General features: G+C 53.8%; 1 protein-coding gene across 1 annotated transcript; it reads right to left on the bottom strand.

Moving 5' to 3' along the window:
- On the bottom strand, positions 1-519 carry LOC135326424 (olfactory receptor 14A16-like; the record flags this gene model as incomplete). Its single annotated transcript, XM_064504311.1, has 1 exon — positions 1-519. A coding segment is annotated over exon 1 (519 nt), but the record flags the coding sequence as incomplete, so codon positions are not given.
- Positions 520-13787: the final 13268 nt, after the last annotated feature.

Below are 13787 nucleotides of genomic sequence, written 5' to 3' on the forward strand. Positions count from 1 at the left end.
GTAGATGAGGGGGTTCACTGCTGGAGGCACCACTGAGTACAGAACAGCCACCACCAGATCCAGAGCTGGGGAGGAGAGGGAGGGGGGCTTCAGGTAGGCAAAAAATGAAGTACTGACAAACAGGGAGAGCACGGCCAGGTGCGGGAGGCACATGGAAAAGGCTTTGTGCCGGCCCTGCTCAGAGGGGATCCTCAGCACAGCAGTGAAGATCTGCACGTAGGACACCACAATGAAAATGAAACACCCAAAGACTAAACAAAGACTAACCACGGTAAGCCCGACTTCTCTGAGGTAGGAGTCTGAGCAGGAGAGCTTGAGGATCTGGGGAACTTCACAGAAGAACTGCTCCACTGTGTTGCCTTGGCAGAGTGGTATTGAAAATGTGTTCCCAGTGTGCAGGAGAGCATGGAGAAAGCCACTGGCCCAGGCAGCTGCTGCCATTTTGACACAAGCTCTGCTGCCCATGAGGGTCCCATAGTGCAGGGGTCTGCAGATGGCAACATAGTGGTCATAGGCCATGACTGTGAGAAGAGAATACTCTGCTCCAAGCAAGAATATAACCAGGAAGAGCTGGGCAGCACATCCTGAGTAGGAAATGGCCCTGGTGTCCCTCAGGGAATTGGCCATGGATTTGGGAACAGTGGTGGAGATGGAGCCAAGGTCAAGGATGGAGAGATTGAGGAGGAAGAAGTACATGGGGGTGTGGAGGTGGTGGTCACAGGCTACGGCTGTGATGATGAGGCCGTTGCCCAGGAGAGCAGCCAGGTAGATGCCCAGGAAGAGCGAGAAGTGCAAGAGCTGCAGCTCCCGTGTGCCTGTGAATGCCAGGAGAAGGAACTGATTGAGGGAACTGCCGTTGGACTTTTTGCTATCTCTAGGCATGGGGGACTGTCGAAAAGGAAAAGACATTGACAAGTTAGGAGAGAATTGTCAAGAAAAAAAACAATCCCCAGAATGTTCCAGTTCTCATACAACCCCCCACTTTGCTTCTCTTTATCAAGAGGATCTTTGTGCAGCTCCGTTGCTTGAGCTCCACTTTGCACTGGCTGAGTGTGCTGTGAGGAGCAGGGGCCTCTGCCCGTGGACTCCAGAGGAGTCAGTGCAGCTGTACAGCAGTGGGAACGGGGCAATGGGGGTGACTAGACCTGGCATTCACAGTTCCTGCCAAGTGAAATCCACTAGTGATGTAGAAGAGCTTTTCAGTGTCTTCACTCCCAGTTGTAAAGGATGAGGTTTGAGGAACAGTTTTAGGGATTTTGTAGCTATTTTATTTTCTTTTAGATGTCACCCCTGGCGAGTGTTCCTCAAAGGTAGAAATCCTTGGCATTTCTACTGTGAGTCGTGAGAGGAAAGCATCCACTGTTCCTTGTTGCAGAGTGAGGACATCTCGTCTGTCTATTAGTCTCATTCCCAGCTGTCCTGCACTCTCACCTCTTTCAGCTGGAGGATGATGTTACCCTAAAAAGAAGCCAGTCCCTACTGAGTGCAGAGGAGTCCACTTTCAAAGTGCAGGTCTCCAAACTTCTAAACCCTTCTCAGGGCACCAGAGGGAGGTCTCCACACTCCCCTTCTAGCCAAGGACACACAGGGCTCTTTTCAGATGCCCATATACAGCCTCCCACCACCATCTCCATACTCTCAGCATCTCTGCAGCTTCTTCATTTCTCTCTCAGATATCATAGAGATGCTATGAGACAGCAGTGCCTTTCTAGAGGGCAGCTTGCAGCCCAACAGGACCCAAAAAGGAAATGGTCAAAGGATCATTAGGACTGAAGACAGGCCCTCCTTAAGGGAGAGTCAGCTGATTTCCCAACTCCAGAGCTCCACAGGTCAGAAGGGGGCTGGGGAAACCTCACTGCCATGCAGATCCCTCTGTTGCACAACTTGCAGCGCTGCTGTCTGAACCCCACCCCTGAGACCTGAGAGCAAGAACAGGAGCAGCATGGACAGGAGGAGAAAGAATGAGCAACCCCATGATCCTGTTGCCAAGGGAGGCAAGGAAAAAGAGAGACATACGGGCACTTAGGAAAGCCTTACTCAGGTGGGCATGCCACTTCATGGATGGTGACATTGCAGGGCAGTCACTCTCAGCCGCTTTGTCAGGCAGCATGAAATTGGCCTGTGGCAAGAGAGAGGCCCCTCTCCTCAGCCAGACCTCTGTCTGGCTGCAGAGGAGATGGCTCATGCCCTTGACTCCATATCTTTCAGGGCAGAGGCTCGGCTGGGTGGGAGAGGAGACATGGGGGACTCGCTCAGAGGAAGAGGTCAGCATCAAAAGTACTGACCAGGACTTGCCTAAATCCATTCTCCCATGATGATTCTGTTAGCAGTTCCCTCTCATTCCCTGCCCATCTCTGCTGCCTGCAGCTGTCCCTGCTGGCAGCTCTTTCTTTGTCCCAACATCTTTTCCTGGGCAGTGCTCCCAGACCCCTTCCCACCCTCTCTGTGCTCAGTTCTGCCCTACAGAAGCCCCCCAGGACAGGGCACTTGCCAGGGGCATCTCTGTGCATCTAGGTCCTAAGCAGCAGATCAGATAAACTCCTATGAGGCCACACAGGTGATGCTAATGCTGTCTGTAGACTAAGGTGAGGATAAAGCAGCTTGATGAGATTTCTCACAGACCTATTAATCTCTCAGAGTAAAGGTTTAGGAGTCCCAGTTCCTTGACAAAACAGAGAACTCTCTCTTTTTTTCTCCCTGACAAAATGAGGGAACTGAAAGTGCAGACACCAGAAGGAAAGCTCCTTCTCTTTCAAGTACCCCTTCTCTTGATATTCCTCTTGAAAGACTCCTCAGACATCTCCTGTGCATGAGCTAGAGCTGTGAGCAGACCTGATCCACACAGCACCCTCTCAGCGGGAGAATTAACCTGCCCTGCTGGGGGTCACTCCTCTCACCCAGAGCTTCTCTCCGCAGAGCCGTGGGGAGCTCCCTGGGCAGGCTGAGTGCTGACCCTCACAGGCGGCAGAATCACTGCTCTGAACTTCTCTGGATTACAGCCCTGCACAGACCTGAGGGCACACCCAGGCTTCACCCCCATGCAGCTGCCCCTGGGAGAAGGGAGCAGTGTGCCCTGTCCCTTTGATGCTGAGGCAGGGAATCCCTGCACTAAAGGATCTCCTTCTCTTATGCACTAGAAGAACAGGGAGAGCAATTCTTAAAAAGCCTATCAGCCATGGTATGGGATGGGTTCAGAAGACCCCTCCAGGAACCTCAATAATATTTCTCTACAGCCAGAGACTTACCGTGCCAGGGGCTGTGAAGATTTCTCCTGCAGTGAGCTCTCCTCTGTCCTCCCGCTCCACACTGCCTTGCACTTCTCCCTGTCTTCTCTCATCTCATGTCAGCAGCAGCAGGCAGTGCCCGCAGCCCTGCTGCTCTTGGCAGAGGAGCTGCTCCTGCACACAGCTGTGTCTGGGCAGTGCTGCCAGGTTGCCATGAGCTCCCTCCATCCCAGGAGCCTGACCCCACTCAGGAGCAGAGGCCCAGCTGAAGACACCAATGTCTCTGTCCCTTGTGCTCCCTCCTCCTGGGAAATGTTCACTGCAATAAACTAAAATAATCACCTATTGTCCTTTTCTAAAGAGTGCAGAGAAACTGATTCCAACATTGCAACTTGTCTCATCAGAGGGTGACTATCTATGATAGGTGGAAATGTCCCACTCTGGAAGCCCCTATTCCCATCTCTTCACTAGGCAGGACACCTTGATGGGGACAAGAAGGGAGCTCATTTTCCAATGGTTCAGGTGTTGATTCAGATGATTCAATTTGGACATCACATGCTGGTTTAGAAGCGCCTGGGCTGGAGTGGGATTCAGCTCCCTCCTGTGAATTCCACAGACACAGAGGAGGTGGCATACCCCTTGCCAAAACTGAAGTGAGCACAACATAGAGGTCTGCATGGGAACTCCTTGTCTAAGCTCCCGTTATAATCACTGGAGAGGGAGAATGAGTCATTTGCCCACACACAAACACCTGGCAACAGTTGAAGAGACAGACGTGGTCCCAGGCATGTGCCAGTGTCTGCTTGCTCTGGCTAAGTGACCATGAGACCCCCATCCTTCTGGAGCATCAGGTGGGGGCCAGGTGGGGAGTTTCCTTGGCCTTCTGGAATGACACCAGATGCCAACTGCTACTACTAGAGCTCCACTCACTATGAAGCAGAGACACAGGCAGACCTCTGCAGTCCCAAAAGCTAACAGAATTCAGTGCAGACATGTGATTTAATGACATAAAGACAGGCCATAGGCAGGGACCATGTCACATGCCTGTCCAGCACAACCACATGTCTCTAGCACATACAGCATGGCACCTGCAGGAAAACCATGCCCCTTTGGAGTGGTGCTGGGCAAGTGCCCCAGGGCATCTCAGGTTTCCTACCTGTGCCCAAACAACTGGATCCCACCATTGCCTTTAGGCCAAGTCCATCTCAGCTACATTCAAGTGTGCTGCATAAATGGGAGGCACATCACACCAAGGTCTCTGCTCTACTCTCTGCACTCTCAAACCCTCTTGCTCTCCTCCTCTTGAACCTCTTCTCACCCCTGGATGTTATGAACAGGGAATGGGCTAATGATGACCTCAGAGTGGCTGGATCGCAGGCTGTTCAGGCCCAGGGACTTTCTTCAGTGGCACCTTGTCCTGCCTGGAGATCAGTCCACCTCTGTCACAGGCCCCACGGTGCTGCAGAGTCAGCTCAGGCAGCAAACCCCTCCCCTGACATTCCAGCCCAGCCCAGCTCTCTTTCTCCCTGCCTTGGGCACTGAAAGGTTTGCTCTCTTAGTGGGAACCTCCTTTCACCATTACATTGCCACCTGCTATCCATGCCAGCACGTCTCTGCTCTGACGTGGGACAATCGTACACACGGTGTCCTTGGCTCTTGATAACAGGTTTCACCATGACCAGTGTGTTCTCTGTGCCACAGCTGAGGCTCTGGAGCCCAAATATATGCAAATGCCTGCAGCCTGGGGCACAGCCAGGAGCACAAGCTGTCACAGGACTGCAACATCACTGGAATAACTGAGATGTGGTGGGATCACCCACATGACTGGCGGTCTCTCCTTGTAGAGTACAAGCTCTTCAGCAGAGACTGTCAGGGACAATGAGGGCGGGGGGGGGGTGGTGTCCTTTGTGTGAAAGGGCAGCTCAGATGTGTGGAGCTCTTCCATGGAAGAAGCAAGGCTTTGGGTGAGTGCTTGGCTCCAGTCTCCTTTAAGCAATGTGAACAAGTCTGTGGATCATGGGTCCTGGTTCTTAGGGTGGTGGTGGTGGTGATTTCCATGTCCCAGACATTCACTGGAAGGGCAAGCAGCAGAGTGCAAGCAGACCAGGCGGTTTCTGGATGGTATCAGGGACAACTTCTTAGCACAGGTGTACGATGGGACAATACTCATGATACTTTCCTGTATCTGGAAATTTCAAACCGGGAGGAACTGATCAGGGATGGGATAGGCAGTGTCTGCCTTGCCTGTAGTGACCATGAAAAAGTAGAGTTCCAGCTCCTGAGCGGAGTGAGGAAGGATAGTAGCAGAGCACAGACCCTGGACTCCAGAGGAGCAGACTTGGGCCTGTTCAGGGGTCTGGTGGGGGATCCCATGGGCGACAGCTCTGAAGGGCCCAGGAGCTCTGGAAAGCCATCAGGTCTTTAAGGACAGCATCTGGCACACACAAGGATGGTCCACCCCAAGACTTAGTAAAACTACTGGACATCTGGGGAGATCGGCTTGGCTGCTTTGGGAACCCTTCCTGAAGATTTCCACTATTTCACCAGAGGAGAACATTGACATTAAAATTAGCCAATCATCTGAGCTGATGAAAGTGAGCTCATATTTTTGAAATGTTGAAAACAGTTCTTCCCCTTTCCAGGCAGAGCTCAGGTGTCCAACCACAAGCACCCAGTGGCACTTGGAGAGGCCCCGGTGTCTCTGAGGCACCTGCCTGGGCCTGGCAGCTCTCACAGGGGACCTGCGGGAGACCGGAGCCCCTCAGAGCTGCAGAGGGAGGCTGGGCAGAGGGGACCAGGGCACCTGCAATGGCAGCACATGTCCATGACCCTGTGACTGCATCCCACCCCAGCTCTGAAAAATCACTTTCCCAGGGCAATAAGAACACAAAGAAGTTTCAAAAGCTGAAAAGTGTAAAGAAACATTTTTTTTGCTTTAGATAATTTTTTAAATTTCTTTCTTCTTTCATTTCTACTGACTGTTTCTAAGGATTTCTTTCATAATAAGGCCTGCACTATTAAAAATGATATCTTTGTGTCTCTCACAAGTCCAGTGCCCCTCAAACCACTCCCTGCCCAGGATCATCCTTGCAGCTCCTCACTCTTTGCACACAGCGAGTTGCACCATGAGATGTCATGCGCTCACAGCTGATAGAGGAAAGCAGGCTGATCAGCTTCAATGAAAATGCCCTAGTTATCCATGGCCTAATTTGCACCAATCTCAATGTACCTGTGTTAGAGTGATGTCTTAAGGGAGTCTCTAAACATCTAGCCAAAAACCCTTTTCATTCCCTGCATGGGCATGAAGTGCGACTCCATTTGAGGTGACAACAGGGATGGGAATTAGCTCACTCGATGCCAGACCCCTTCAGGGCAGATGTCTCTGGCTAACCCAGTTGTCTGGACTTCCCTTTCTAGTCGATGGAAATAGACCTCCCACTGAGAGATTTTGAGATGCTTCTCCAGGTGACCAGCTAATGCTCCAGAAAGGTGCTCATGGTTCCTGGGTCACATTTCCCAGCGTCACACAGGAACACAGCTACACAGGGCATCTCAGGCAGCAATGGCCTCTGTATATATCTCTAAAGGCCTGAATGTAAAGTTCCCGTCATTGGGTGAAATCTGTGTCATGAATAGCTCTGTGCAAGAACTGAAACAAATCTTTGTTTTCAGAACTTCAAACATTCTTTAGCAATTCTAATGAATAATTTCTTTCCTTCTGATTGGCAGCACCATATGCATACACTACAGTAATTACTCTATGTGAGTAGAGTAACAACCCTAAATTTCCTACCAACACTCTGAATGGAAAAACCTTGTTCTGAGAAACTACTGTATTCAAATTGACATGTCTTCTCTCCCTTCCTCTGCCTCTCTGTCCTCTCTTCCTCTGCCTAGTCTCTCTTTACAAAGGCCTCATGGCCCCTCTGCCCCCCCAGGGAAGTCTCCTGTTGGATCCTGCCAAGCAGAGCCTGAATGAGCTGAATCACCTACCAGAATGTCACCCAGACTGCTGTGTACTCTTGTTCTTACTACAAGGTCTCCACTGGCTCATCACCTGCTCCAAGGCAAAGCCCTGTGCACTCCAGCCACCCCTTTGCACAGAGCACACCTGCACCTCCTCACCATCCCAGCCTGCCTTCCCCAGGAGCCCAGCTTCATCCTGCCATGTGAGCTGTCCCATCACGTGTGTGTAATTCCACGGGGATAGGAGAGAGGGAGGTGCCAGTAAAGGGACATGGCTGGGATGTTGAATATGGGGCCAAGAGAGGATGACTCAGAAGAAGGGCAGGGGAGAACAAGACAAGAATGACACATCTGCAGTGTTGATGGTGAGGTCACCTCGTTTAGAGGACTCTCGTGGGCTGGGTTCTGGTGGGAGCCATTTCGAGGACAAGAAGAGAATCACACCACCTCTCATCCCACCAGAGATGATATACGGGCGGGAGGAGAGGGAGAGGCAGGCAGAGGGGACATGGCTGCAGTGGTGATTGTGAGGTCACTTCCACTGCAGCTGCCTGATTGGCTCTCAGCAGATGTGCTGGCCAGCAGGCTTGGTGATGTCACCCAGTGCCTTAGAGAGCCCACCCAGCAGAAATGACTGCTTTGTGGAGGGAGAGGGTGATGCAGGTGACAGGGACCCATCTGGGTGCTGACTGTGAGGGCACCTCTGCTGCAGCCACCCCACCAGCCCATGGCTGCAGGCAGGCAGGCATGGCTTATGGCCACCCTGCTCAGGACTAGCCCCTCTGGAGTGGACCTGCCACCAAGCAGTGCACAGCTCCTCACCTAGGTCTCCTCCACGCCCAGTGTGCTGCCCCTGTGGCCCAGAGGCACCATGACCATTGTCTGGAGGCTTGCTTTGGCAACTCAACCTTCCCAAAGCAGCACATGATGGATTATTACCAGCCAGAGGGTTTTTTTTATAGTGTGCTACCAAGAAGGGGTCATCCTGCAGGCTCCAATGTACAGGTTGATGATGGGTGGGTGAGATGAACTGTGCAAGACCTCCTGGGACAGCCCTGCACCACTCCAGAAGGAACTGACCCTCACTTGCTTTTATCCACACCTCACTGCCAAGAGGGCACCTTTGTCCAAATTAGCCTCAGATCCACACTTGGGATGTCATCTCACAGTGGGTTCACTTGCAAAGAAGAGTTCATGAGTGAGCTAAGACCCAGGCTGTGCCCAAGCTGATCAGGCAGGAGCTTCAGAACCTGCAGGCCTCAACCAGCTCAGTGACACATTGCAAAACGTGCTCAGCTGAGCTGGACACGAACTGTCAGGTCAGAAATGACTCCCTTAAAGAAGCGAGGAGCATGTGGAAAGGTGAGGAACTTAATTCTGAGGGGGCTTGCAAGTTATCTGCACAAAACAGCTTCAGCTTTGCAAGCTGGTTCTCAGCTATGATCCCTGAAGTATTTCCTGCTGACTTGCAGGCAAGTGCTTGAGCATCACGACTCACTGCAGTCACTGCGCATCTGGGAGAAGTCTTTTCAAAGGCCAATTATTTTCTGAAGAAATACTTTGTCTTTGGAAGTTTTCCTTATTTTGGCCATTTTTAAAGCTAATGACTGTGGCACTGCTGCTTGAAAGGGTGCTTCTGGGTGCTCCACTGTGGCAAGACCATTTCCTTGTTAACTGTGTGGGTGAAAAAAGTCCCACATCATCTAAATTGCTCTCTGTGGTCTCCTGCTCTCTCTGAGGCCTCCTGCTAGATGTCAGGCCCTGGATGTCTGGTGTCAGAGCCCAGGGCAGTGTACAGTTTGCAGGGAGCAGCAGAGAGCCCCGAAGCAGCGAGGCCTTCAGCAGGAAGAGCTCAAGACCCTCTCTCCCAGCTATATTTCATTGGATTGAAAGGAGATTAATATGATCATTAAGTAATGGCTACTACTGCATTGTAAGCAAAGAGTTTCTAGGGTCCTACCACATAAGAAGAAAAGAGTGTCTGCACCAATTAGGTATATGGGTAGTATCCTCCCTTAACCTTTGCTAATAGGAGAGAGAGGCAACTGCTATGCCTCCAGCCTAAAAAAAACTTGTGGTTGGACAGATCCCAGAAGTGTTAACTTCAAGAATCTCCAACAAGGAACCCTTTCTGAAAGATGAAATGTACTCCAAGTACTCTAAGCTCCATATTTCTATGTATTTCACAGTCTATATGTCATATCTGGCTGCAGATCCTGGCAGGAGCTGAGGAAACTCAAGGCCTGAACCTCAGTGCACAGGAGGCAGCAGGCTGCCAGCACCCCTGGCTCTCGCCACCAGGGCAGCCTGGGCCCTGCGAGCCAAGTCACCTCCTCACCTCCAAGGGCTCCCCAGCTCCCCAGCCTGGCAGCACTCCCCACGCACAGCACTGCTCTCTCCAGACACCTCCTCCCGTGACAAGTACCAAGACACTGGGGCCACCACCCATCCCCACCACACGGCACCCCACCACTGTGACACGCTGCACCCCCCACCCCTCGCCTCACAGAGGGTTCCCAGCCAACACGCACCTCTGCAGCAGGGACACACAGGGCACAGCACCACACAGGGCAGCAGCCAGGGCAGCCCCAGGGCCCCAAAACACACACACACCAACTCTGCAGCCCTTCCATTCCCTTCGATTCCTGCAAGACCTTCCAACAGGGACTTCCTCTGAACAGTCCCTCACAGCCCTGCACTGCTCACTTCCCACCTCCAGGAACCAAAGGACAGAGATATCCTTTATCTCTTGGAGAAAAATCTCAGAAGCCTCCTGGCATTTTGATGTGGAAGAATATTCTGCAGCACACAGACACTGGAAATCAGAGATTACTGATGTCACTGCTCACACCAGGACTTCATTGATTTAGCAGTGTAAAAATTCTGGCTGGATTCCCTCATCCAGTGGCAGCAGGCTGTAATCGTATACTTAGCAAGAAGTGCATGGTTAAAGTCCACGTCTGCATTCACCAGAGAACATCATCCACATTTTACATGTAGCACTACTAATTCATGATGAGGCAGCAGAATAACATTTGTGACAGATGGTGTGGAATATTATTATCTACTTCTGCTTGATTTACTAGTAGCACCTCTGTACTGCTGTAGAGCTCTGCAGGTGTCAATCCCTCCTCCCGGCACACTCACCAAACCCAGAAGTGACCTCACCACCAACATCCAAGCCATGGGCCTTCTCCTGGCCTAGCAGCTGCTCAGATAGAAGTGACCTCACAAGTCCATACCCCCACCAGGTGCCTGCTGATGCCTATGGGCTTCAGAGACACAAGTTGCCTCAAAATAACATCCCCAGCCATGAACATGCTGCTGCCCTACCAGGTCCTCTGACCAAGGAGACCTCACAATCTGCTTCCACACCCATCTGCCTGCTGCTGGCCTATCAGGGACTCAGACACAAGTGACCTCATCATCAACAGCTGAGCCACGGGTCTCCTGCTGGCCTGGCAGCTACTGACCAAGAGCTGATTTGACACTGCTGATTTTCTGGCCCAGCTCTCGCAGACAGCCGTGACCTCCCTGCCCACAGCCCGGCCACGCGGCTATTGCTCCTGAATGGCTGCCCTGATTCACCCAGGTCCTCACAATGATCACAGTGCAGCAAAACACCCATTATGCACCAGTTACTGCCCCAAGAGAACATCAGCTTCTGCCTAGGTAGCACCTACACCTGGCCCGTGAAACTTAGCAATTGCAGAAAGGCCTGCAAGTAATTCAAGCAACATCTCCTAACAGCAGGATTGCATGGGAGCAGTGACCATGGAGCTGGAGGCAGCAGGGCCTCATGGCCCAGGCAGAGGCAGAAGCCCTCCCGCAACTCCCAAGTCTGGTTCCTGCCCCAGTGCTGAACACACCCAGCAAATCCTCCACACCCCCAGGACAACAAGCGCTCTCCTGCTTGGGGCCCTGACACTCTGAGACACGGGGAAGGACTGCGGCCAGGGCATCTCAGTGGGTGGAACCAGCAGAGCCGGGATTCAGCAGCTCTGCAGCCCGGCCTGGGAGCAGGGCTCATGGCACTGGCCATGGCAGCACTGGCCGCCCAGCAGCTGCCCAGGCCCTGCAGGAGCCCAGCAGCTCCCAGCACAGAGCTGCTCTGCAAACACCCTCCCGGCTGCTGCCAGGGCCGCAGGGCTGCGGCCCAGCAAGAGGCCCGGAGCAGCCGCAGCGGCTGGGGCCCGGCGGGACCCGTGGGGACAGCCTCTCTGCGAGCCCTGGGAAACGCCCTGTTCAGGACAAAAGGGAGCCTGGGGCAGGGCCCTGGTGAGGCCCCCAGCAGCCTGCTGCACTCCCATTGGCTGACGGAGCCATCAGTCAAGGCCAGCCCGCCCTCCTCCCCTTGCTGGCCAATAGGAGGGCAGCACTGGGGGTGATGCCATGGCAACGCTGCAGCCCTGTGTGACCTGGTGCGCAGTCCCTCCCCTCCCCCCTCCCCCCCCCCCACGCGGTGGGGCGCCATGTTGTGGGCGGCAGCGCGGGGTGCGGCGGCGCCTGGGGGCAGCCCGGCACCATGTGCCCGGGCAGTGTGAGGCCCCGGGGCCCGGCTGCTGCCCCACAGGGTCTGGGCTCTGCCGCAGGGGCCCCGCGGGGCTCCTGGCTGCCCTGCGCCCGGGGGCAGCGCCAGGCACAGGGGAGCAGCCCCGAGGCCAGTGCTGGTGCCAGGCCGGGCCGCGTCCTCTCACCCCTTTGGCCCCATCGGGACCCTACAGCAGGGCTGTCGTGGCAGCCCCCACCCTGTGCAGCCACCCCCACAGCCCGGGATCCACAGCCCTGTTTGCAGTTAACAGACTCTGTGCGACCCCTCAGGAAGGAGCTCCCAAAGCCCTTACCCTCAGTGCAGAGCCGCAGGAGCGCTGGGAACAAGGAACTGTGGTCTGGGCTCTTGGTGGTGTTCGAGCAGTCCTGCATCTCGCTTGTCCCCTTGCCCTTGGCTCACCTCTCCAGATGAGGAGGAAGGAAACTCTTCCCGTCTCGTTACACAAAACTCGCTGATGTGCCCCTGTTCCTCTGCCTGTTGGTGAGGGGCCCCAGTGCAGCTCCCATCCCCTCTCCTTGTCACGGAGTGGTTCCAAAGGGCAGTGGCAGGCAGCACATGAGCGGTGCCCAGCAGTGACCTGGCCTTGCAGGGTTGTGCAGGTACCCCTGTGGCACCACCTGGGAGACCTCTGTGTGATGCAGCACATCCCACTGTGACCTCAGCTCGTGTCATCAGGGGGCTCAGGAGGTCACTGCCATGGAGATGGCACAGCCAGGGAGAGAGCAGAGAGATTTTCCCTCACGTCCTGGAAAGCAGTCACCTCCCTTCACCCCAGTTATGTTCCAGAACGTGCTGATAAATCCTTCTGGAATGTCTCCAGATGGTGCCAAAGGCTGTGAAATATCTCAAATGGGGCACTGGAGAGGTCACTTCTGCACCTCTGCCCTGACATGTCTTTGCCCTGGGCAGACGTGTGTGGGAAGCCAAGGCTTCAGGGCTGGTTTAAGCTTTGGCATTTTTCAAAGCCGGGACCAAAGTCCTGTGAGATCAAACAGCACAAAGTGTGGCCACAGGCTGAGAGGCTTTGGTGAGCCTCAACACTGCTTTCTGCTATGGGTCACTCTTTTTGTAGTAGGGTGTTGGACAATATGGGAGAGGACAGAGCCTTCTTCCCTGAGGCACCAAAGCAGGCTTGCTGTTTTTAAGAGTCCTCAGCAAGGTTTCTCCATCTGTGGTGCTTAAGATGATGATACACCAGAGAAGAGCAAATGTGCCCTTAATGCACCTCATCTGGAGGGTCAGGCCAGGGAGGAAATCTGGGGAAGTTTTCCCATTTCCCATGCATTTTGCCCAGCTGTCCTTCTGGCTGAGCCTTCCCTGAGCCTAGGGAAAGCCATTTCTCCTCCCTGGTTCTCTTTTGGGCCTTGGGCTTTTCAGTGTCCCCTCCAAGCAGTGCTTCTTGCCTGAGGGTCACTAAAGCCTCTGGGACCCTGCACATACCCAGCTGCCACTCAAGCTCTCCTGAGGGGCTTTACAGCCCTGGCACCCTGCATCTCCCACAGTTTTGACCATGATATTCTCAGGACATGCCCACACACCACAGTGCTGCTGTCCAGGCTCTGGTGCAGAGCCTGGAAGGTGGTGCAGTGCCTCAGGACCTGCATTTGGGATCATTCAGAAGTTTGTGAGGTGACCAGCTCCCACCTCTGCAGCTGCTGAAATTTGAGAACGTCCCTACAACCAGCCTTCCTGCTCTTCCTAGTCTTGGCACAGTCCCGGGGTGACTCTTGCAGAAGGGAGACTCCATCCCCCTTGAATACTGTCAGAGATGGGGCTTTCCAAGTCACTGCCAAAGGAAGGACTCGTTTACTTCTTTGGGTTGCTCCTTCAGCCCGTGGCACCCCCTCTGTGACGCTGTGAGCCCAGCTGTGCACCCTGAGGACTCTGCCCTTTCTCTGCCCTCTCTCCTGGGTGTCTGCCCAAAGTCTGGCCAGTGCACCAGGGCCATGGGAAGTGTTGCTTTAGAGAGCTCACTTGAAGCTGTGACATGTTGTGGAGCTGAAGACCTGACAGAGGCTTGTTTGGGATGTGGCCATGCTCCCAAA

The sequence above is a fragment of the Dromaius novaehollandiae genome, unplaced genomic scaffold, assembly GCF_036370855.1.
Source record: "Dromaius novaehollandiae isolate bDroNov1 unplaced genomic scaffold, bDroNov1.hap1 HAP1_SCAFFOLD_27, whole genome shotgun sequence".
Lineage (NCBI taxonomy): Eukaryota > Metazoa > Chordata > Aves > Casuariiformes > Dromaiidae > Dromaius > Dromaius novaehollandiae.